The sequence below is a fragment of the Typopeltis vanoorti genome, chromosome 11 (genome assembly GCF_054136105.1).
Source record: "Typopeltis vanoorti isolate ZY-2024b chromosome 11, IOZ_Tvanoo_1.0, whole genome shotgun sequence".
Taxonomy (NCBI): Eukaryota; Metazoa; Arthropoda; class Arachnida; order Uropygi; family Thelyphonidae; genus Typopeltis; species Typopeltis vanoorti.
Window position 1 is genome coordinate 46,243,550 of NC_143559.1, and position 26,449 is coordinate 46,269,998.

General features: G+C 34.6%; 1 protein-coding gene across 1 annotated transcript; it reads left to right on the forward strand.

Moving 5' to 3' along the window:
- On the forward strand, positions 1-25,817 carry LOC150101510 (vitamin D 25-hydroxylase-like). Its single transcript, XM_090400538.1, has 8 exons — positions 1-325; positions 1,077-1,198; positions 11,939-12,045; positions 16,269-16,558; positions 19,124-19,239; positions 19,413-19,668; positions 24,968-25,155; positions 25,518-25,817. Exons 1-8 carry the CDS (start codon positions 99-101, stop codon positions 25,697-25,699), a joined length of 1,488 nt encoding a protein of 495 aa, XP_090256664.1. The 5' UTR covers positions 1-98; the 3' UTR covers positions 25,700-25,817.
- Positions 25,818-26,449: the final 632 nt, after the last annotated feature.

The following is a 26,449-nucleotide window of genomic DNA, read 5'->3' on the forward strand; positions in this document are numbered from 1 at the left end:
TATATAAACGCCCGTTTTAACTTAGACGATTCATTAATCGAGGTTTTGTATTCACATTAATAAATCACTGGATCAATCAGTGATCTATTACAGATAAGATGGAGTCTCAGCTCACATCTTTCATAGAAACTCACTTGACAGCTTCTACCATAAGTGTATTCTTAACAGTTTTATGTGCATGTGTTATCTATCGCAGTCTGAGCGACAGTAGAAGACTTCCTCCTGGACCAATAGGACTGCCACTTATAGGATATTATCCGTTCGTTAAAAGAAATCTTCATTTGCAAGTAATGAAACTGTCCAAGAAATATGGCAAGACAATAAGGTAAACAACTCTTTTATTTACTGAAATTATAAATTCCCTCTTCCAAGATTTCAGGTAGCTAACTGTTTGTAGATATATCCATTCTTCACCAAAATGGCAGACATACGATAAACGTATTTATCGTATTTACAGTAAACTCAATAATCGCCATGAACCACCAAAAATTGTCAGCACAGAATTCTCTAAAACGACAATATAACATTTCAACGAAGAAGGTGCTTCTTTTCAATAGCATTTTACTTAACCAATCGGATCACAGAATACTGCATAACATTGTTCTCTGATGTTCCTTTATTCCTTACTCCAAATGTTTCTGTCTAACTACAAGAAATTCTTTACTTTATTCCCTACGAACAGAATGAAGAACCTACAGCTCAATGAATGCACAACTGCTGTGTAAAACTCCTGCTGGTTCCTGTGATCTCATGATCTATTTGACTGTTTCTAGATTTTCTTCTTTCATTATCATTAAGGAAATAAGATAAGGAAATTATTCAGAGCTTTCTTATCTTTGCCACCAGTTGAACGGACAAGTAGTTCCATATTGGGGCATACCAATGTATTTTCCAAAAGCTACTACTGATAAATGTAAAATATATTCTAATTTCGCACATTATGTCTCTCTGCAGGATAATCTTCAAATGCTTCCTTTAAAATTCTGAAAATATTGAAAAAAAAATGTTTTTTTTTGTATTTTTTAAATTTCATATTAAAGTTAATTAAAAAGAATAATTATAATATTCTCTTTCAGTATGAGAATTGGCTCTAATTTAGTAGTATTCCTGAATGATTTTGAAACTATAAAAGAGGCAATGACCAAGTTCCTAGATAGGCCAAATCCATCGTTATTTAATATTCTTCCCGGAAGCAAAAGTAAACAAATTACTGTATTTATATTTATACTTTGGATTTATTTAAATCAAAATATTGTAGTAAATTTAGGAGCATTAATCATCTTTACATTATTTTGAATTTCTTTGAAGAATTATGAATAATTAAGGAAAGAAATATAAGATTTTTTTGTGATATTTTTATTTCTTGATGAATAATTTTCCTTTACATCAAGAAAAAAATCCCTCGCATTAAAGCCAATAATTTGAAATATTTCTTAAAAAAGTTATTCATGCAAAGTATGAGAAATGTAGTACAGCTTACTAAACTAACTGGTAGAAAACTTTCTGGAAATCCCCGTATCATAACTACTATCCTTCTCATCCGTCTAAGATTGGTTGCAATGTTTGGAATTTCCCTTGGGGAAACATCTGTGTGACGTCATCACGTAGTGTGTTTTGGTTCGAGTATAGAATTGTGGGTAATTGTTCTAATATGGAATTCTGGGTAATGGTTCGCTTAAGGGATTGTGGGTGTTGGTTAGAGATCAGATCGAGTATGGAATCCTTAGAATTTCCCTTGGGGAAACATGTGTCAGTGACATCATGCTATGTGTTTTGGTTCTAGTATGGAATTCTGGGTAATTCTTCACAAATGGAATTCTGGGTGATGGTTAGAGATAATATCGTGTATGGAATCTTTGGAGTTTCCCTGGGGGACAAAATGTCTGTGGCATCACGTTTTGTGTTTGTTCCGGTTCGCGTATGGAATTCTGAAAAGATTGAGACGTTGATAAGATAAGAATTAGATAAGTGATGTATGTAGCTGTGTTTGTCATTGACATGAGATGAGGTTTTTGTTAGCATATGGCATTATGGGTAATGATTGGAATTCTGGGAGGATATTTGGTCAAGTGTTGGGGTCTTTGGCTCGATTGTAAAACTGTGGGAAAATATTTGTCCATAGGCGACAGCATGAATTTCCAATATAAGTGTGTGGGATTTCATTTCTAATTTTGACAATGGCAAATTTTAGTTTAAAATCAAAAGATGGTGTTGCTTTTAGACATTTCTAAATAATTAATTACAGACTAGTGATCAGTGGTGTACCCTCACTCCACCCCTCGAAACCACATTTTTTTCATGTTTTTATTTTCTAAAATAATTAAATAGTGGATATCAGTGGTGATCCCTTCCCCCCATCACTCACACACACACACACACACTTTTTCCCTCATGTTCACATTTCTAAAATAACTAATTATTTGAATTAAATAATTAATTTCAGTAATTATTTAATTGAGAGTTATTGAGAGCCTGTGTAGCTCAGTGGATGTGGCGTTTGCACACCATGGCGCTTGACTGCACGAAGGAAGACTTTGTTTCGAATCTAGTCGTCTACAAGAGGAAATTTTTCTAAGCCTTTTTACGACCGGTTCCCGAGTTAGTCGATCTCTGGTATGGGCAAGCAGGCTTTTTCTCCCGGAAATTCGGGTTTTTCGTCCCGTAGACTGAAGAAAATCGACCGTAGAACCTACATTATTTCGGACATTAAATATATTGTGTTAGGGTTAGGGACCACGAGATGGCGCACTTGCTGAGCCGTCCCTCCCTTTCTTCACTGTGTGCAGCTTAATTAGTGATAGGCTATATCTGAACTGCCCACTCACTCTCCAAAAGTTAGATAGGGCTAAATGGCCTCGCCTACTCCCAATATACGGGAATAAAAAGGCGTTAGCTGATTTATTTATTTATTTCAGTAATTAATTAATTAAATTTACAATTACGTTATTTGCTAGCTCTGTGTTTTTGCTCTACTTGTAGAATAGTAGGGTCGTAAAGTTTTGAAATAACTTTGGACTGTCAGTCACATGATTTTAAACTTTTAACATATACAACTGTGTGAAAAGAAAAGAAAATGTACCTTCTCTTTATTTTTGAACACACCATCGACAGTTACTAATATTACTTGTTTAAACACCGTTTTTGATGTAAGAGCAAGTGACTAGTTTTGTCACTCACATGTCCTCCAGAAGATGTCCCAATGATCACTCTCACCCCCCTCTCCTCCAGAAGATGCCCGCTCAGTCAAGAGGAGATGAGTGACCTCTCCATTTTTCACTAAAACTGATTACCTCTGGTTATCAGTTTGAGGTAAGCGACATCACTAACAGATATCTGCAAAATGGCAGGTCACTCTTCTCCCTTGACTGAGTGGGCAATGTCGCATATTGTTTTCAAGAAATATGCTAACATTACTCTCAGACACTTGTTAACTTTAAATTCTTAATTTCTGTTTAGTTATGGATGTGAAAAAAAATTACAAAAAGTAGTTTCTGTATGTCAACAGAAACTACTTTTTGTAATTTTTGTTGACATAAAACTCATAAAAATTCAAAATGCATATTTTGAATTTTTATGAGAAATGTATCTTATTAAGAAATGTGGGAAAATAGGCTCAAAGCTACAGAGCAGTTTTCATAAATACAATGAAGTCGGGATTTTGAGCTTCAGTGGCCACATGTGATGCATCCTCAGAATTTGTTAATTCCATATCTCGATTTCCGAAAAATCAGTTGTTGAAATACACAATTTCTTTACTGAGATTTCAGATAAAAATACTACTGCAAGATTTAAAGTAAAATAGAGAAAAACAACCAAGCAGTTTGAAAAAAATAATATGGAAGCATATCAAAAGGCCGCATCGAGTGATGCAAATTTTCGGGTTGCAGTATTTCAATGGTGAAAAAAATATGGGTGTGAATGTCAAAACTTCGAAAAGCTTATAAATTTCTTGTTTGCCGTGATCATAAATATTTATTTAAAGGTAAACATTTTATTTTTCTTTACATTTTTTTAATGGTTGACATTGATGTCGTATATTGTTTTCAAGAAATACGGTAACCCTACTTTCAGATACTCGTTAAGTTTAAAGTCTTAATATCTGTTTAGTTACCAATGTGAAAAAAAAATTACGAGTGCAAATTACCAAGTCTTTGTGCTACAGTATCTGTCACACTACAGTATGAAAATTAACAGAAGTGGATAGCGGTAACTTTACTTCCAATCCTTGTTTGTCTCATTTCCTTTCAATGAACACTTACTAAAGCAAAAGAATAATACGGGAGTCTAAAGTATAAACTTTGGAAGTTGTAACAAATGAAATAGGTTGAAAATTATAGTAGCATACCTAATATTCAGTTGAAATAAGAATAATAATTATTTATTTGTCTTGGAAAAAATATCTAACATAATAAATGAGTTTAAAAAAATATCACTACTGTGAAATTAATGCCAGAAATTGGAAAAAATCCCATAATGCCACATGCAAACAAACAACAACAACAACAACAAAAAAAAAAAAAACTCATCTCAGAATTCAGTACTCTAACCATTACCCAGAATTCTACACACAGGAAGTCACACGTACCAACGACAATAACGTCCATTGCCATTTGAATTCAGTCTCACTGGACAGAAACCTATAAGAACAATAATCAAGTGCATTTTCAGTTTATTTGCCGCAATTCGTTCTTTCATGCCGCAGATCGTTTTGTGTGTTGTGTTGTGTTGTACTGTACAGTTTTGTGTATCCCATAAAGTAAAAAAATAAATGAGCGAACCTAAATCCCCTTGGAATTTTTCTTTCTTCAGGAAAATAGCAAGAGAGACAAATCTTGTGAAATATTTCTAGGTAATTACATGTTTTAATTTTTCATTGTGAATATACTTGTAAATAATATTTCAGTCAAATAAATGTGTATTTGTAAACTTAAGTGAACAATTAAGGTATCGTTGATGTGTTCTCCATATTTAAGAATATTTATTCGGCTTAGAACTTGTAATAAAGGTAACATTTAATTAGTTTTAGAAATGTGAACATGAAAGAAAAAAAATGTGTGTGTGTATGTGTGTGTGTGTTTGAGGGAGGTGCAGGGAACACCAATGTAATCCTGTAATTAATTCTTTTAGAAAATGTCTAACTACAACCTATTGACAAGAGAAACATATGAACGAAAAAAAAGCAGTAGAACTTTAGATTCCAGTAATTAATTATTCTAGAAAATGTGAACATGAAAGAAAAAAAATGTGTGTGTGTGTGTGTGTGTGTGTGATGGGGGGGGGGGTGAGAGGAACACCACTGATATCCAGTAATTAATTATTAGAAAATGTAAACGTGAAACAAAAAGGTGTGTTTGAGGGGGTAGGGTGAGGGAACACCACTGATATTCTGTAATGAATTATTTTGAAATGTCTAAAAGCTGACGACTCTAAACTAAATCTCTTGACTCTAAACTAAAAATTCCTATATTCAAAAATAGGAATGAAATCGAACACACACTTATATTGGAAATTCATGCTGTCACCCATAGACAAATATTTTCTCACTGTTCCACAATCGAGCCAAAGACCCCAACACTTGACCAAATATCCTCCTAGAATTCCAATCTCTAATCATTAACCATAACGCCACATGCTAACAAAAAGCTCATCTGAAGTCAATGACAAACACAGTCACATACGTCACTTATCTGATTCTTATCTTATGTACATCTCAATCTTGTCAGAATTCCATACTAACCATCACCTACAATCCCATATGCGAACCATTACCCAGAATTCCATCCTCAAACCAAAGGCACACTACGTGACGTCAAACACAGATGTATTCCCAAGGGAAATTTCAAACATTCCATACTCATGACATCACAGTTCCTTATCTTACCTTGATATTTATCTGGTTCTGAGTGCCTGCCATACAGAGTCCCACCTAATGAGGGGTTAATGGCGTATTAATGCCAGTTCGCCACTCCTCTGCTACATCCGCAAAGTGCAATATACACGACTGTATTCGTGTGTGTTCATAGTGCCGGATTGCCTGCTTGCGGGATGAAAAACCCAAGATAAACAGGGGAAAAACCCTGCTGTCCTCGTCCAAGACCGGCTATCTTGGCTATGGCTGAGAAAGATGCTTAAGCTCCTCATGTCGTCGACGAGAATCGAACCGCTTCTTCCTCATGATTATGGAGCGCATGGCTACTAGGCTAACCGCGCAGACGTATCTTAACTAAATAAATAAATTAGTAATAGAAGTAAAGGAGAAAATATATCACTTCAGCTGTTATCGCTTACGGGACGTATATCGCCTATGATAGTGACGAATCGAAACGACTATAATTTATAATATAGTTTCTTTTCAGCTCAATGACCTTTTACAGTCTTCTTACATTGAAAATAATTTAACATTTACCTCCCCCTCCCATACCGCATTTGCAAAATTATGAAAGGTAAGAATATGATTATAAACATGACGAGTACGGTAGATGTGGAATTTTTGCCATTCGAGATCCACCTATTTTGCCTCATGCAGTCCGAGTGATATGAGCATTCTCATTGTCAGGCGAAAGAGCGCCCACAACATATACTAGAGAAGAAGGTATTCTTTTATCGCTTAAAAGTTTTAGATGAATCCGTTCGACTGCAACTACGAAAACGTTTCACTTGCAGCTCGATAATCTCAATGTCAAACTTCTTGGAATCATCCTGAAAATGTTATCCCATTAGAAAATAAAATAAATAAATAAACATTCAATGATATTTCTGCTTTAATCTCATCACCCTCAGCTTCAGTAAGTTCTATAGTACGATATGCCGACTCTGTTTATTTATTTATTTTTATTTTTATTTATTTATTTTATTTTTACCTTATGTTCTTTTTTAGCTTCTACAAAGAAGTGAGCTTTGTTACCCTATAAAAATCTACATGTGAACCGATCATTAATATTTATGTATTATCATACAATCCTACATAACGTAACTACAGCCATATCTAAACACAGCGCACACGGTGACGCAAAAACGACATGCCGTACGTGACTACTTTATGCTCCTAAAATATAAATAAGAAAATTGTCACACAGAATCATAAAGATCAACTCATCAAAATTAAAACAGTCGTTCATTTTTTTTTTTTTTTTTTTTTTTTGGATACCATAAAAATACACCACGCATCCAAAATCATACTCAATTTACAAAAAAAGTACTTTTGATTGGCAGTTGATGGCGGTATGTGTACATGTAGAATTAAGAAGTGGAAACGTAAGTTATGAAGGGTGGAGTTCATTCCTGTGACGAGTAATTGTACCACTCGGTGGAAGTGTCACGGAATAATAATAATAATAATAATAATTTTTTTTTTTTTCAACCGAACTTCATTATTTAAACATAGTGTTTCTAATACATTACTTGAACACAATTGCGCATAACAGATACGTAAATGTATATATTTTTTAAATATTATTATTATTATTATTTCTCAGATAAATTACATACATTATATGAAGACAATTATGCATAACAAATACTTTCTCATACATAATGTTTTTTTTTTTTTAAATAATAATGTACTGCCTAACTGTTTACAATAACTGTTTAATAATAACATATATTATTATAATATTCATAATGATGATTATTATAGGTGTTTCTTTGCAATTTTACACTCTATATATACAATATCAACGGATATAATCACTCTATATTACATACTTTTGTTACAGTTATTACATACATTTCATACATTTGATTACATATGGTACATTACTTACATTTTTTACATATGATACATTACTTACATTTGTTTACATATGATACATCTTGGATGAGAAATACTTTCTCTGCTTTCATCCTCGAAGCTTATATGTAACCTTATCTGAGGATGACACCAGTTGGTTATTATATACTGTTTTTTTTTGCTGTGTTGGGAAGCTACGAAATCTATGATTGAGAAACACACACACACACACACACACACACACACACACACACACACACACACACACACACACACACACACACACACACACACACACACACACACACACACACACACACACACACACACACACACACACACACACAAAAAAAAAACTTGGAATGTATTGATGCGTCGCTGAACTGCACTCCTGAATATATGGTGTTTCATTAAGTTTGTATGGTATTTTGGATGCGTGTTTCTTGTTTGTAGTATCTCCTTAGAGCTCTTTTCAGGCTATTGTAGTTTGTAAGGTTTCTGTATTCAAAAGGTAATTTGTTTATCATGTCTGGGATGTAGAAGTTTCGCGTGGCCTCTCCGTAGTGACTGTGTAGTTGGCATCGAAATAATGTTTTAGCAAAACTGCATAGTGACATAAATGTTTTGCTGTCAGTATTTTGTGTTCTGACTTTGCAATGTATATAAGGTCGTTATTTTCTCTTTGTTCCCAAAAGATAAGTTTTATCATTTTGTACTGTAGCGACATTAATCAATTTAATTTGTAGGGTGCACAGAAAGCATACGTTTTATAGCGTATCTTAGTATATTTTGGCATAGTGCTTTGTATATTAGTGTTTTTAGGTGTATGGGAACAATGTCTTTTAACCTGTAGAGTTTGCCACTTATTGTTCGGTGTTTGTTGTGTAGATGGTTTATGCGGCTATTCCAGTTCATATCTGCATCGAAGTAAATTCCAGGTATCGTATTTTTTCAGCCTGAGTGATTGTAGTGGTTTTACTGTTCTTTGTGTTTTTTATGTTGGAAAGTGGATGTTGAATGGTTATATATTTGTTATTAACTGGTCGAGTCAGTGGATTTCTGAATATCATTAATTTTGTCTTTTCTGAGTTTAGGTGTATGGAGTTTTTCGTGAGCCAGTCTATGATCAGATTTATGTCATGTTGCATATTTATTTGGGCTATGCTTGCGTTATTGTGGATGGATATTATTGCTGTATCGTCTGCGTATTGGAATATCTTACCTTTGAGTGGTAGCTGATTAATATCGTGCGTGTAAATGTGAATAGATTGGGGAGAGTACTGCTCCCTGTGGCATTCTACAGGTTACTGGTAGCTCCCTACTTCGGTTTGACCCGATACGTGTAATATGCTTTCTATTTTGAAGGTAGTTTGTAAACCACCTGTGAAGAGGCCCGTCTGTTCCAACATGCCTCAGCTTTTCTAACAAGGTTTGATGTGTAAGTGTATCGAATGCTTTAGTTAGATCAATAAAGACTACCATGGCAATTTTGTTTTTGTCTAAGGCGGTATTAATTACGTCTGTAAAGTCTTCCAAGAGATTCCAATAATAATAATAATAATAATAATAACAATAATAATAATAATAATAATAATAATAATAATAATAATAATAATAATAATAATAATAATAATAATAATAAGCTGAACTGAGCAACAATGTAACATCAATGAATACATGGACCAACCCTGTAATCATATATACAGCAGGGATAATTGTTTGGACGTCAGCTGATTTAGAGTCACTTGATAGTAAAACACAAAAAATAATAATACGGAATCATGGACTTAAATTATCAAAATTAATATGAGCCTGGAATGGTTTTAAATTCTGCGACAAGTTCAATTATGTTTGAAAATAAGGAGCTCCTCACTCTGTGTCTAGATTGTACTATTAAGTCGAGACGCGCTGGCCTTGATTCCCCCCCCCCCCGCGGTTGTTGACACCTTAGAGCGCGAGTGAAGTATGGAGGTATCTATTCTAGGAAAGGTGCGGTCGCAAGCAAGTCCAATGTGATGCAATACCGGCACGCCTGTAGTGTGCGCTGTTACATTTTTGTGATGCAATATAGCCTGCTTCGGGGATAGTGTGCGTTTAGCCTTACATTGAATATGAGACCAATGATTCTCGGCTCTAACCAAGGTGTGCCGTTGAAATTTCAGGATTTGTGAAGTGTTCCGTCGAAGGAAAAGTTTGGGAAACGTTGTTCTAAACGATGATGACGACAATTGTCAAATTTCTAAGTACTCGAGATGTGGTTAAATCCATTGAATGTACCAACCAGAAAGAATGAATTGATCTGGTTGCAATCCATGTTTTTATAGGTATTAGTAATGGAAAATTGCCTGCAGACCTATTGAGTGATAATTCAATTTCCATTTGATACTCACAATTTGAACAGCAGGATGCGTATTATATCAAACTACTGTTAAAAATAACATATTCACGAAAAACATTATTTCTGTTAATTTTTATCAAGCAGTGTATTATAATGTTATGGATGCCACAAAGAAGACATTTCTGTTATTTTTTCATCACGTCAAATTAAAAATGCCATCTATATTCTGCAAATCCAATTATGTATTAAATTACCCGTGATTTCCTCTACTGATATTAAGGGAAGATATATATATATATTTATATCTTCGAGGGTGGTCTGAAACGTTCTCGGCTCTAATAATAATAATAAAAAAAAACGTTTCTAATTTCAAAATAATTAGTTTTTAACATAATCTCCCTTCAGACTAATGCATTTATTCCAGCGATGCTCCAGCGCAATTATCCCGTCTCTGTAGTGGTTCTCAGTAAGATCTGCAAAATACCCCTCTACAGCTGCAATCGCCTCTTCAATCGAAGAAAAAGGCTGACCAGCGAAAAGAGTTTAGTTTTGGGGAGAGATTGAAGTCAGAGGGAGCCAAATCTGGGAATAGGGTGGATGTTCCAACAATTCATAGTGGAGATCCCTTAATTTTTCCATTGCGAAACACCTTTTTTGGGGCAGGTGAATTGTCCTCATGAAAGATGATTTTTTATTTTGCAAACCGGATCTTTTCTCACGAATTGTTTCGTCTGGTGTGGTTAAAAGATCGGAATAATATAACCTGGTTATTGCTTTACCCTTTTCAAGATAATTAATAAGCAAAATGCCTTTTGGATCCCAAAACACCGATGCCGTGACCTTTTCTGCTGATGGAACCGACTTTATTTTCTTTGGCGCTGAACAATCGGCTTCTCTCCACTGTTTTGACTGCTGTTTGGATTATGGCGTGTAATGGTAAATCCAAGTCACATCGTAGTAATTAATGGACGCAAAAATCACTTTTAGGCTTGTGAAAATGTTCCAAGCACTGTTGAGAGATTTTCATGCAAGTGCGTTTTTGATCTGCTGTGAGCAAGCACGACACCCTTGTGCAAAGTTTTTTAATTTGAAATTCTTTATGAAAATATATCCTACACGTTCTTTGAAATGCCTATTGTCTCAGCAATTTCACGCACTTTGACTCAACTGTCATCCAATAACATATCGTCCACTTGATCAACGATTTCTGGTGTTGTTACACTTTTTGGACGTCCTACATGTGGATCATCTTCAAGGATGATAAGGCCACGTTGAAACTCGGCAGCCCATTTCTTAATTGTCGAAAACGAAAGGAAAAGAGTGCCCATAAACGTTTATGAACTTCGAGTAAATTTCTTTTGGCGTTAAACCTTCTTTTACAAAAATTTTATAACTGCGTGATACTCAATTTTATCTATTTCAAGAGTTACAGACAATACTTTTGCTTCAGACAGCTGTAGTAAACAAACTACTTGATAGAATAACTTGCAATTTCACATGGATGCTTATGACAGGTATACCAACTTTAAAAACAAATCTACTGTCGATGGTGTGTCCATCTATGGCCGATACCGAGAACCTTTCAGACGACCCTCGTATATAACATAATAACACAATGTCAAGTAAGTAAATAAAAAACCCTACAGCAGGATTTAGAATCGATGCTCTCGGAATCAACCATGGAACTTTTTCGAGTTGCTTTAGATCTTCTGTAAGCAGAATTGTGGTGTCTTGCGATGTTGTAATGAATTTTGTCACACATTAGGCGATTCTTATCTAATATTAACATAAAGTTTGAACTTTTCAAAAAAATAAAAAATGTAAAATTATTATGCTTTACATTGATTTCTGCCCAAAGATTTTTTAAACAGATTTTATTGCTGAGAACGGCCATGAATGGCAGGAACAGAGACGCTTTGCTATCCACGTGCTCCGAGATTTAGGAGTCGGGAAAGGACAAATGGAAGAATTTATAAAGGTAACAATAATGATAATTATGCCTAAATTTTATATAACTGTTTTTCATAAATTTTGCAACATTTATCCCATGAATAAAAACAGGTTTATGGTGAAATATTCTAAGATAAACATTCTGTAATTGGTAAATTAAGATATTACTAAGGTAATGGAAATCACTTCAAAAGAAAAACTGTAATATCCCATCAGAGGAATTGTATCGCCTTAGTAATAATTGCAATAATTATTACTGTGTGGTGATAATTGTGTATTATGATTATCGGGATGAGAAACCAGAGTTTTGCATACTAATACATAGTCCTTATCTTATCTACTTTTACTGCCAACGCTGCAGTAGAACCACAGAATGATAACCAAACAATATCATCCTCAGTTAAACTCAACACACACACTATAAGAACGTAAGATTAATCATTATACTAGTCCGATATTATTATTTTCATTTTTCCATTCCATTGTCCAAGATATAATTTTAATTGTAATTAATTTATATAAAGTAAAGACTCATTTGTAATTATCAAATTACCATTATATCTGTAGAAGTTATTTTCGAAGAGTGAAATTATATATTTCCAATAAAACTGAAAAATGAAAACAGAAATCATTAATTAAAAAAAAAAATCATGTGATGCTTAAGTCATGGGGATGCTTAAGAGTGAAAGCTGTTTAACTGAGAGGAGACCTCCACATAGCCTTTAAGGAATGCGGAGAATCGATCAGGAGTTCTGACCTAATGTCCAATCCTCACCTTCTTGTGGTGCACCCTGTTGGGTATCTATCTGGATACTGAACAAACGAGGATGGGCTGGCAATTTGGGATTTAACCGACCAAATTGTATTCTTATTGGCTTAAACCAATATATGAATACCATTTGGTTTGTATTCTGATTATACTGATTATACTGATTATATTTTATATTGATTATATTATATGGATTATATTAATTATATATTGATTATATTCTATATTGATTATATTATATTGATTATGTTGATTATATCTGATTATGTTGATTATATCTGATTATATTCTGATTTTGTATTCGACGCTCCAGCCGGCATGACAAAATTTCATGCCGGCTGGAGCATCGCCAGGTTAAACAAGGCCCCCGTTGTTTTCGCCAGTGAACCAGGGCGAACAGCGAAAAGTCAGCTACTGGAACAAATCTGAAAACACACCCCAACTCAACATCACCAGAGTCAAAGATCGGTACTATCAACATAAGAGCTGAGGAATTAGATAAGTACCAGATCGACATAATAGGGGTGACTGAAACAAAAAAGACAAAATCTGGTGAGATCTTTCTGAGCAATAAATACAAAATGTTATATTCAGAAATGACAATCAAGGAAAAGAAGCAGTAGCCATAGGATTCAACTCAAAATACGAGGCTAATCTTCTTGAATGGCAGGCAGTGTCAAGTAGAGTGATGTGGGCAAATATCAGAATGGGGAATTGGACAATGAGACTTGTTTGTGCCTATGGTCCCACAGAAAGTTCTACTAAGGTAGAAGTGGAGGAATTTTTTGATGCTTTAGAGAAAGCAACTGACACAATGAAAAAGGAAAAGTTGGTCCTTGTTGGGGATCTAAATAGCAGAGAAGGAAATGATTGTCAGACATACAAAAATATTTTGGGAAAATTTGGAGAAAAGAGCAAAGCTAATAATAATGGCAAATACCTGTTGGATTTCTGCTCAGGACATGGAATCATCCAGGAATGTGTTTGTAGAGCTAATCTCAGGTGGTATGGTCACTTAAACAGAATGGGCGAGGAAAGATTAGCAGAACAAGTGTTCTCTGACAGGTTAGCAGGAAAACGACCCAGAGGAAGACCAAGATATAGGTGGATCGATACGGTACAAAGTGCCTTAGACGACAGAAATATTAGATCTGATAATGTCGGAGTCTTGACAAGTAACAGACTGATTTGGAGGAAAATTATAGATAGGAAGTTAGTAATGATGTAAATTTTTCATGTAGTATTATCATATCCTGTACACCCCTTGAGGGTACATGACAGGAATTTGATGATGATGATGATGGTCATGTGATGCTTTTCTTTCCTCAAAGAAAGTATAAGTAGCTCGCATAGCTCTAACCTACATTTAAGACAAGCGAGCAGCTCGTTTCCATTCTTCAAACTTTCAGTTATAGTGAACCCATGCTATTAATGAACGAAGGTTTCTCAGGGGAATGACAGACAGAGAGAGAGAGAGAGAGAGAAATTACGCCATCTGGCGACTATAAAATCTAATGCTTTTTTTCTTTTTTTTTACATTGTGATTCTGGTCGAATTTTTGAAATGGCAGTTAAACGTATTGGCATGTGATAATTCATTGTAACGTACTGATTATTTTTCTGTAAACTTATTAAAACTATGAAAATATTTTATTAACTCTTTTTTTTTTCTAGTGTTTCGGTGAGTAACCACCTTTTTGAAGTTGATTTCCTAGCCTCCCAGTGGTTTCTCAGCGTAACCGAACGTTATGCTCTCAGCTGCTGACCTTTAGCGGTGGTCTGTTGTACTTAATGCAAGGTCGCGCTTATTTCCCGCCTTTTTCGTAGTTTCGCGCGGTTTGGAGCGTTGTGTTTATGTGTACTACTGTGCTGCCAGAGTTTTCTGTTTACTTGTGACTATATAAAACGAGATACTTTACTTGTTTTGAAGGAATGTATAATATTAAGTTTCAAATTACGTTTGCGTTAAGTTAAATCATTATTCTGGCGAGAATTTCTTAAAAAATAACAAAATTGTGTGTGGTTTCAGATTGTAACCATTGGTGTGTTATGCCCCAAAATCGTTTTGCATGGCCTTTGAGAAACATTCATGTAAATGATAACAGAGGAAGCAACCCTAAATGGGGGAAGAATCTTTTGAGAAACTTTTCAAAGTTCGTTCACTGCTCAATTTCTTGGAGGGGTACATTCCTGTCCTCCTACAAACCAACCAAGAGGCAGGCTGTTGATGAATCTATGATAAGGTTCAAGGGACGCTCAAGCCTAAAACGATACATGCTCCAGAAACCCACGAAGCCTGGCTACAAGGTGTGGATACGAGCTAATGAGAATGGTTACGTTACACAGTTCGAAATATACACAGGGAAAATAGGATCCTCAACTGAAAGGTACCTGGGGGGAAAGAGTTGTCAAACCCTCACCAAGAAACTGATTGGAAAAAAATCATCAAGTATATTTCGACAATTACTTCACCTCCGTCCCACCGATGAAGTACTTGATGTAGAACCAAGTGCATGCCTGCGGAACAGTGAGAAAGGGGACAGTAGGATTCCCTTCAGATTTTACAAGCGAAAAGGGTATAAAAAGAGGGGAATTCCAATTCCACTGCTTAGAAGAGGGACTTCAGGCAATGCTTTGGAAAGACAGAAAAGGAATTCAATTCTTTTCCAGTTTCCAGTTTCCATGATGTTGATGACACAACAGTGGTGTCACGCAAAAATAAAGATGGCTCGCATGTGGTCATCACACGCCCAGCATTAGTAAGGGATTACAATGCCCATATGGGTTTCGTGGATAAAGCAGATACGATGAAGTCCTATTACGAAATTGACCCGATGAGAAAGAAGTGATGGCACTGAATAATATTGCATTTCCTGGACCTCACAGTGATAAATGCCAGCATTATTTTCAAGGAGCTAAATCCAGAGGAGGACATGAACTTCGAAGACTTTCGACGAGCTGTAATTGCAGGACTTGTAGGGGCACAACTAGGTTCTCCCAAGAATAGAATATCAGTAACTCGCGTCAACAACTTCAAGCCGTACGTTCCTCGAAAGAAACGATTACAGAAAGCTGCACATATGCCTGTCGAGGGAACATACCAGAAGGTGTGCATTGTGCAGTACAGCTAAAAATCCACACCATACAAAATGCATGTGTCCGACATGTAGACTTGGACTCTGTATGAGTAAGAACAAGAATTGTTTTGCTCACTATCGTAAAAAGTGAGCAACACCTGGTTTTTCATTGGTTTCGATGTGGAACCACGTGCAAAAATTAATTATGCAAAAATAGTTTTACTAAAAACTCTGTAAACATAAATATTTCCTTAACTGTATAAATTTAAGATTAAAATAAAAACGAAAGAGTATATATAATGCTTTTTTACTTCTTGGTAATCAAAGGGTTAAATCATATATTCATAATATGATTATTCTTAATGTATAGCATATAGACGAACGTCATATTTTCTTTCTCTTACAGGATGAAGTATGCGCATTTATTAAAGTTGTCGAAAGTTTTGATGGAAAACCATGTGACCTGAAAAATCACCTTCTTCGCAGTGCTGCCAACACCATCACCAATCTAATATTTGCAAGACACATAGATGACGAACTCATGAAAGGGCTACTCAAACACTTTGCGGTGGAAAACATAGATTTCACAGTGTTTGATGCTCCCCTAATGATTTCATGGTTGAGACCAATTTTACTAAAAGTGCTGAATCAAACGGATATTGTTAAAAATTACTCTAAACTTTTAAAATGTATTGAGTAAGCATTTCGTATTTATTAAATGTCATTTTATTCCTTAATTTATTTGTTTTTACCAAAATATTATTCTCACTTTCCTTTTAATTAGTATTGTTATTATGTGAGAACTCCAGGGAGTCAAGGACTTATCAAGAGACGGTATAAATCACCGAAACCAGCGGTCAACTTCCCTTAAATTCATTCACAGCAGACGCACTCACTACCCCTAAGCGCAAACTAATCCACTCACTCGCGCACTGTTTTGCTAGAGAAAAAAAAAGCTCTTATCCCTTTCTTGACTACAAACAAGCTTAACTTCCATGGATATCCTCGTGTTCTCTCACCACCTTCCATATAACGAAAATTTTCATTAGCCTATATCGTATAACACATATTCATTTGTTTACAAATCTCTATCTTATCATCCTTCTTCTCCTGCTAACCAGAGAGAGTCTGTAATCCACATACTCGCAACATAATCTAAATCCCATAATCCGAATATAATTTTTGTAACTCCTCCTTGCACGCTTTCCTTTATCCCCTTGGAACCCGAGGGACGAGATCTGCGCACAATAATCTAGTTGTGGGCTTATCAAGACCTTATTAAGAGACAAAATGGCTTCCTCATCCTTACATGACAAGGTTTGCTTCAACGATGGGATTATCTTCTGGTTGTATTTGCAACTTTTTCTATGTGACTTTTGAACTTCAAAGTCCTATCTACCATTACGCCAAGATCCCTAACCTCATACGGGTCTTGTAGCATAACCTCGCTAATATAATTTGTCGCTGGAAATCTCATCACGTCAAAGTGCATAACTTTACACTTACAAAACTGAAACCATTTTCGTTTTCCTGAACTTCCAGCCTGTTCAAATCATTTTGTAAGTGCTGGATATCACAGTAGCATCCCTAATTGCCCTGCCTCTCTTCGCATCATCGAAAAAAAAACAATTGCACAACTTTTAGACACTTCCTGATGTCATTAATGTATAGAATTAATAAAAATGGCCCAATGACTGAAACCTGAGGTGCACCACTGGTCACTTTACATGTGGCAGATTCACACCAAGCGTATAACATTTTTTGATATCTCTCTGACAACCGTCCACTGATCTAAGTCAAGAATTTATATTCCAGTCCCATATTCTCCAATTTATTCAAAGGTTTTTTGTGTGGTATCCTATCGAATCCCTTTATCAGAATCCAACATTTTCATATTGTATCAATTATATTTATCCAACTCGTCGGTAACGTTGTTATAAAATACGAGCAAATTGCTAAAACATGAATTTCCTTTAATAAACTCATGCTGCTAGTTTGTCTATTCATTTCTGTATGAAAGTTCCTATCAACCTCTCTAAAATCTTCAAAACCTGCTATAGAAAAAGTCAGTCCCTATCACACAAGGAAACTATTATACATTCCTGTGGTATCATTCCTGAGCTGAGACTCCATTTATACAAACATGTGAAAAGCGTAGCCAATTAGGTTGAACATTTCTTTATTAAATGCTGATATTCCATCTGCATGTATTCCATATACGTGTAGGATTAGATTATGCTGTGCAACCACTATTATATATTCATTACAATACAGGTCATTCCCCTTTTCGGAAATGTTCGTATAGAACAGCTTTTCGATTCGAATTTCATCTGAGATGCTAGGATTGTTTTTCAATCGTTTAATCGAAGTGTTAAGCAATTGGCCTCTTATGGAGATAATATGATTCCCACTCCAGGAAATTTGGTTGCTCCTTTTTTCAAAACAGCTTGAGAATCCATACGGTTATTATCACAGAAAATTTACTAGCATCATTTTATTTTTTTTTTTATTTTATCTTGTGTAACTACATCCAAATTAATTTCAGGTTCATTTCTGCAGTCCTGCAAATTCGTGGTTCCTACTTCTATAATTCTCCTCTGTAGCAGAATTATAGAAGAAAAATTCCCAACTTCTATTACAGATGGATTAATCTCTCTCTCTCTCTCTCTCTCTCTCTCTCTCTCTCTGGTATTGTCAAGAGATGTCGAAAATCTCGTCCCGAACTGTCTATTAAAATTCTCTGAAAAATAAATTTGTAAAAATCTATATTATTAAGTTTACAACAACATTACAATTTTAAGTATAAAAGCGCACAGTACGTATTTATGTGTATTATTTATGCGCGACTATATTTTCAGTTAAATAAAAATATTCTCATTTAAGAAAAACTGGGAATTTATAAATGTAAAGCAAATCATGTACGTTATTTCGAAAATCACTCCCTTCTTGATTAGACCAACATATTTGCTGGTTCGACAACATTATGACTTGAGAATTTGATTTCGTGAATAATAGGAAAATTTGCCCTTATTTGAACTTTCATTTCAAGAAAACTAATAATCACACACACACACACACACACACACACACACACACACACACACACACACACACACACACACACACACACACACACACACACACACACACACACACACACACACACACACACACACACACACACACACACACACACACACACATTCTGTTGGTTAAATAATCTAAGATAATTGCATATTTTATTTTATTTTTTTTTTATAGAAATAAAATCGAATACATTCAAAAGAATATCGATCCGAACAACATCGACAGTTATATAGAAAGATATTTGTTAGAAATGAATTCCCGAAAAAATGACCCAGAAAGTTCTTTTAGTGGTGAGTATTTCTTGAAACGTCGTCCAAACAAGCATGCTTGTTTTATATAATTTTTATATTATTGGTTTTTATAGCAATACTAACTAACAATTTACAAATATTATTGAATATTCATCTATCAGAAGACTGAATTGTGGACATATATAGAGGTATGTATGTATGCTTTTCCTTAGATGCCATGTTGCTGGGAAATATAAGTTCATTTTATAATGCGGGGACAGAAACCACCACGGTCTCAATTATATGGAATCTTTTAACAATGGCAGCATATCCTGATGTTCAGAAACGCGTTCAGGATGAAATAGATGACATTATTGGCAGGGAAAGGATGCCGTCATGGGAAGATCGCCTTCGTCTTCCTTATACACAAGCCGCACTATTAGAAGTCTCCAGATGGCAGACCACAGCTCCGTTGAATTTACATAGAGTGTAAGTATTTAACGTTAAAGTTTTAAATATTATTTTTGGAGTAGCCTAGTGGCTTGTTACGGTGTATATATATTCAAAATAATCCGCTTAACTACTAGTTTAACTACTTAGGAAAACTACTAGTTTTATGGACAAAACGGAAAAGTGATCAGAGAATTACTTCGGAACAAAGTGAGGATTTTCGAATTGCTAATTGTTTTCGTTTCTAACTAGAATGTTTTATGTGTAAACAAAGATCACTAAGTGGCGATACCTAAGTGAAAGATACCTATATAAGCAACAGAACCAAACAAACTCTCCTGCTGTTTATTCATGGAGAAAAGTTAATACAAAATTAGTAATAATATTAGTTAATAATTACTATTAATAACTGGAAGGGAGTAGCCTTTTGGTGCGCAGAAATATAAGGATGTGTACTACATTTACTGTGTTGTACTGCAGGAAGTGGATGAGATAAGACAAGTGGGAGTGACGGCTGACAGAAGACTGAATTTTAGAGGTCATACTGCAAGTGTAGCAAAGACTGCACGTCGTAGAGCCGCCATTATAATACTTTTCTGACATGTGGGGATATCCAAGGAAGTGGTTGTGCCCCTGTATAAAGCAGTGCATAAGGCCAGACTACGCTGTGTAAAGCCAGACTCAACTTTCGTAACATGGTTTTCTGTGTGATGTGGGAATATTGGAGAGAGTCCAGAGACGAGTAACTTCGACAATATCACGACTTTGTAATGCTGATTATTGGGAAAGGCTAAAGGAATGTGAATAGCAGAGTTGATATGAGGAGAAGAAATATAGACCATCCGCGGAAGTTATATAACAGTGTGGTGAAGAGAAGTGTGAGCAGTAGTTTGCTTACATAGAGAATTGTCAGTGAATGGAATACATTACCAGAATAAAGTGTTAATGTCAGGTGGCCAAGTATTCCAAGATTCAGTACGATTAATATGTTGCCAGTTGATTGATCCTACTACGATAAGTCTGCCAATTCCATGGAGGACATAATAATAATACCATGTATATATATGGGTCTCCAAATGACTGTTAAAACAATCATCCTAATTTCGTTAGATGACTGGTGTGTTTGCATCGACTGTTATACTGTACATGTGTAGTGATTCGCAAATAGCGCGATATATGAGTTTTGTTTTTTACGTTAGATGGAATCATGTGTTTTACTTGGAAGAGGTTTGTTGTGATAACGAGGAGATCAGTATGCAGGTATTCTATATGTTTTGTCCATCTATGTAAAGGCCAAGATATTTTGCATGTGTTACGGGTGTGATTTCGGGACATTGTCAGCTATTTTTGTTGTTAATGCAGCGGTATGTGTGACAGCCTAGCGATAGTGGTGCGGGACCCAAGATTCTCAGATTATGTTTAAGTAACATACCATTGATTACAATTGGGTTTTGGTAGAAGTAAATTGTAATTTCGTTGTGTGTGTGTGTGTGTGTGTGTGTGTGTGTGTGTGTGTGTGTGTGTGCGTGTGTGTGGACTGCTAGCAGAATGTGTCATCTGCGTATTGATATATTTCACTTAGAGTAGCTCCGTTGTGAACGTTATTAATATATGTTAAACAGAGTAGTTCATAATATGCCACCTTGCGGGACATCGTATTTTAATTGTATATCCTGGCTGCAAAGTGTGTCTAATTTTGACTTGGTTCGTGTTTGAAAGATAGTTCCTGAACCAGGTATACAGTTTACCTCTTATTCCGATTGAGTATAGTTTGTCCAGTAGCATGTCATTCAAGAGTATCAAAAGCTTTGGTTAAATCAAGAGATATAAGGACACCGAACTTGTTTTTATCGAGGGCTTTGTTTATGGTGTCGGCGATATATTCTAATAAGTTGATGGTAATTTTTGTTTTCTGAAAGCAGTATTGATTGTGTATATAATGTTGCATTTCTGTAAATAATTCTGTAGTCTAGTGTGTGTTATTTTCTCAAGAATTCTGGAAACGACTAGTAGGTTAGTGTTGGTCTGTTGTGTGTATCGTTAGTTTTGCCATGTTTGTAAATTGGCGTAATTATTGCGTTTTGTGTTGTTGTTGTTGTTATTTAACACTTCTGTCGAAAATTATGTTCACAAGTGTTAAACGTATAGTGTTTATTTTTCAAAGTGTGGTTATATGTCTGTGAGTTCCATTTTGTCTATTCCTGGAAGGATCTTTGGTTTTAGTTCGAATTTTTATTGTTAGTTGATTTCTTGTATTTTTGTATAATCTGGTAGATGAGTACAGGGTCACTTTTTCACTATTTTCAATAGATTTTCTTTTACTATAATACTATTTAGAATGTCGCCATTTATCCATGGGTCAAAGTCTGTTTTTCGCATCGTTTCTGTAGCTTTTGTTGTGTATATTTCTCTGAACTTCTTTAGTTGGAAATTCTCTTAAAGGGTCATTTCTTTTCATTAATCTACTTGCAGTTTGTATTTTGTATAACATTTTCCACAATATTCTTTAATATTATGAAGTTTTGTAGTGTTTTGATGTGTTCGGGGAGGAGAGGGTGGTGCAATGGAATGGAGCTGAGACAAAGTACTGATTGTCGATTTTCGTGTAAATTACTGATGATGTGTATGTATTGATGGGAGCCCGTATGGTTATATGATCAATGCATGATTGTGTTAGTGAATTGTTGAGTATTTGTCTTGTTGGGGAGTTTATGGTGGAGTTTATGTTGTACTGAATTAGTATATTAACGTATGTGTTAATGGTTGAAGAAGCATGATCAAGAGTATTTATGTTAATGAAAGCTGAGTGAATGATAATCTGTCTGCATCTTATGTTTACGTATTTGACACCACATTTGTCCTTTTCTGGGATTTCCAAAATTTGTGTTTACACATATTCGAATCCAGTTTGATTTTCCGTCACGGTGTATTTTCTTTGATAAATACCATGATGCCGCCTCCTCTTTTGTTTGGTATATATAAGATGTTGAACTCATAGTTATAAATGTTTTATATGTAAGCTTCTACTTCATGTATTGCATATTTGGTCAAGAACAGTACGTTTCTATTTTTCAAGGTGTAGTTGAGCAATGTTATCAATGTAAACAAATGTTTGTTTATACTTCTTATGTATGTGTATGATGGTGAAGTTGGGTATTTGTGGAAGTGTTGATTGACTGTCCATTTCTTCAAAGATACAAAGGCTATGAAATTTATATTTTCCGACTGAATATATTCGTCCAGATTTGAGATCTCCATGTTAGAGATTTGAGATCTCCATTTAGAAATAATTTTCATTCTTTTTCTTATGGATGGGAAGATTTAATGTACTATATTCGCAGTCTTCTTAGATCGGATTACCCTTGAAATTATATAAAGTCGAGTGTTTTCATTCTATCTCATAAATATCTCTGAATCCTTATTCAAGAGAAATTTGTAGTTGCTTTTTGATCTGTTTTGGTTTACCTTGCCTAGCATAAAAGATTTTTAAAATATGAGAGATTCAGTGATCAGATATAAAGATTGCAGTTGCGACTTGCTTGTCAGTTAGGATCGACGTTGTCGGCCTTGTTTTCTTGCTTGCTTGCTGCCAGAATGCTGTCTCTCAGACCTTCGCTGGTAAAACGAGCGATGATTTGTGGTGATTTCTCATTATTTTTTGTGATCCTCCATTAACAAAGATGAAGTTCGTGGTTATGACAGGAATGGCAATGTTGGTGCCAATGGAATATCCTGTGGGCCAATTATTCAAATGAAGAATTGCGGAAAGTGGAATTATTATTATACTGTATCTAATGTTCGTGCGCTCCCCGTTTTTGTAAATTTGTTCGATTTCAGTATTTAGCAAGTCTATAACCATGAGTTTGAATGAATCTAATTTGTCGCTAATCAGGAAGCGACTTACCTTGCTGTGCGTTGTTCTTCATTTTCTCACGGCATTGTGGACGGTGCATTTCGGCACGTTGCGAACACCGGTAGTTTATTCTTTGACTATAGCCAGAGCAATGGGGTCCATCCCCTTCGTTGTTTAACGGCTTATTGCACATGTTACAGAACATTGTGCTTAGTGATCTTCGATGTCTTGGTGACCATTGGACCTTGTTTCCTTGATCAACTACAGAGTAACTCTTAAAATGGCGAATTCCTTTGTTCTTCGCACGGTGGTGACTACAATCCATTCTATCTACTACTTTCAGTACTCAAAGTTCTTAGCCGATTTCGATAAATTACTCATCTCTTTTTTCAGCTTGCCGAGTAGAATTACCTTGCAATACTTTTAAATTAAAAATAATAGTTAAAACACTTTAAAATTATTAAAATGGGAGCAGCGATATTGCATGTACATACTCGTATGCCTACAGTACACACTTATATATAACCATAATAATAATGATGATGAACATGATGATCATGATGAAAATTCAGAAAAGCAGGCGATATAGAGTAAATGAACCGAGAATGTGTAAATAACAAACAAACTGACTACGGGATGCATGCAAAAATAAAGAAAAATGAACCTGATGAAAAACCAAGATGTGATTTTGCATCATGTTTAAAATCAAGAAAATTGAAAATCAAAGTTATAAGTAGTATTAGAAATTTAATAAATGGATAGATTTTCTTGGTCTTGAAATGAATGCCAAAATATAATAATACTAGAAAGTCAATCATGACATTTAATTTCAGAACTAAGGAAACTAACGAATTCTGTGAAATTCATTGATAAACCAGTTGAATTAGATCAGGATGAAGATATACAATACTGTACTTTTTTGATGATGAGACAACTGTGGGATATTCACTTGTAACACCAATAAACACGTACACATAGTAACAATTCCTTTATTAATTAAAAATGTTCTAAATAGATTGTATTGCGAAGCATCATTACTTAGAAAACAGGAAAACTAATAGACAAAAGACACAAACAATGAAAATTTTAAATGATTTGACCTCTTTGCCTCTCTGACATAAACAGTGCTGAAAATCTCTCTTTCTCTCAATCTATCTATCAACCTTTCTCTCTGTTTCCTTGTATCTTTCTTTCTTTTATTCATTAATATATCTTCCGAACTTTAAATAACTATTTATAATAAACACTAAATACCAACAATAAACAATTAACAGCAACTCGCAATTTTTGGAAACAAGTAATTTTCGCTTTGTCTTGCTGCTGGCTATATAATATTCATTTTTATTCAATTTATATCTGTAGATAATAAAACATGCCGTATTTTTGAAATAAATGCATTATTTGAAACAAAGAAAGATAAGCAGAAAATTTAAATAAATCTATATTAAATAACTGTGTAACCGATTGCATATTATGATTTCATAGTGCCTCAGAAGACTCTGTTATCGGCAATTATGACATCCCGAAAGGGACAATAGTAGTCGCCAACTTTTGGGCTGTGCATCATGATCCACAGTACTGGGAAAATCCAGATAGCTTTCTTCCAGAAAGATTTTTATCATCAGATGGGAAAATAGTAAAGAAGCCAGAATATCTCATTCCCTTCTCTCTGGGTAAGTTACTGCTCTCACACCAGTGACAGACCAGTTTAAAAGTGATTTTGTTTGTAGAATTTACAGCTACATGCATAACATATTTTTTTAATCATTAAAGAAGTCATAGTTTTCACTGAAATATTGCAATAATGTACTGGCGAGCATTTAGAATTAGTTCACACGCTAAGATATTCATTCATTCGCTATCAACCAGATGCTTGAATATTATCCTCATTTCCTAAATGCAAAACTTCAATTATGCATTGCACTCAGTCAATCGACTCATGATAAATCATCTATGATTATTATTTTACTTAAGTATACTTAATTGAAAGAATTCAGGTATAGTGATTATAGAGAACAATTATTTATTTTTAAAGGAAAACGTTCCTGTATAGGAGAAAATATGGGACTAGTTACAGTTTTCCTGTATACTACGAGAATTCTTCAGCAGTTCGAAGTTACGTTACCAGAGGGAGCATCCGTCAATTTCGAAGGACATCTGGCGGTAACTTTGCATGCAAGAAAAAACCAAAAGCTCTGTCTTATAAAACGAAGATGAATTTTAATCAGCAGTGTGTAAATTATAGATAATGTTTCGCATTTTATCATTACGTACCAGTGAAATTCTTAAATATTTCTGCAAAGTATGCAATAAAGAAACTTCCTTTAAGTATACTATATGTTTGTTATCACATTGTTCTCAAAATACCAAAAAAAAAAAAAAAAAAGAAAAAGCGAAAAGGACATCGTCGCAGAACTGTTTTCCTATAGGCACTAATAGGTACTTTTAGAGACTAGTCGTTCAAACGAACAGGGAAACAAATATGTTGTGACCATATTTAATTCTAATATTTTTTTTTTTTATGGTTGAATTCTTGTATTGATAGCATGGAATCAACAGTTAATATATTAACAGAGTATGATTTTTATTGCGATTGTTAAAGAAATAAATAATCTATATAAATGGAACTTTTATTAGCAAATACAAATATTTATTTATTTACGTGGATTTTATTTGCTACTAAACATTTCAACTAACATTAATGAAATCAATTTTCAGAATTATTTATAATCATTCTAAACAATTTAAAATAAAAATTTTAGAGTACTGAATTTTAGAAACATGTTATATCATTGACAGGCATAGAATACTTCAGAGTTTGAACAAATAAGATATGTAAATGAAACTAGGCATCACTTCCATCAAATAATCTTACAAACTAATAGTCGATATTTTCATTCCAATAAGTTTTTGACATATTATTAATCTCATGATCTTTAACAAATATTCTACATTTTGCATTTGGCA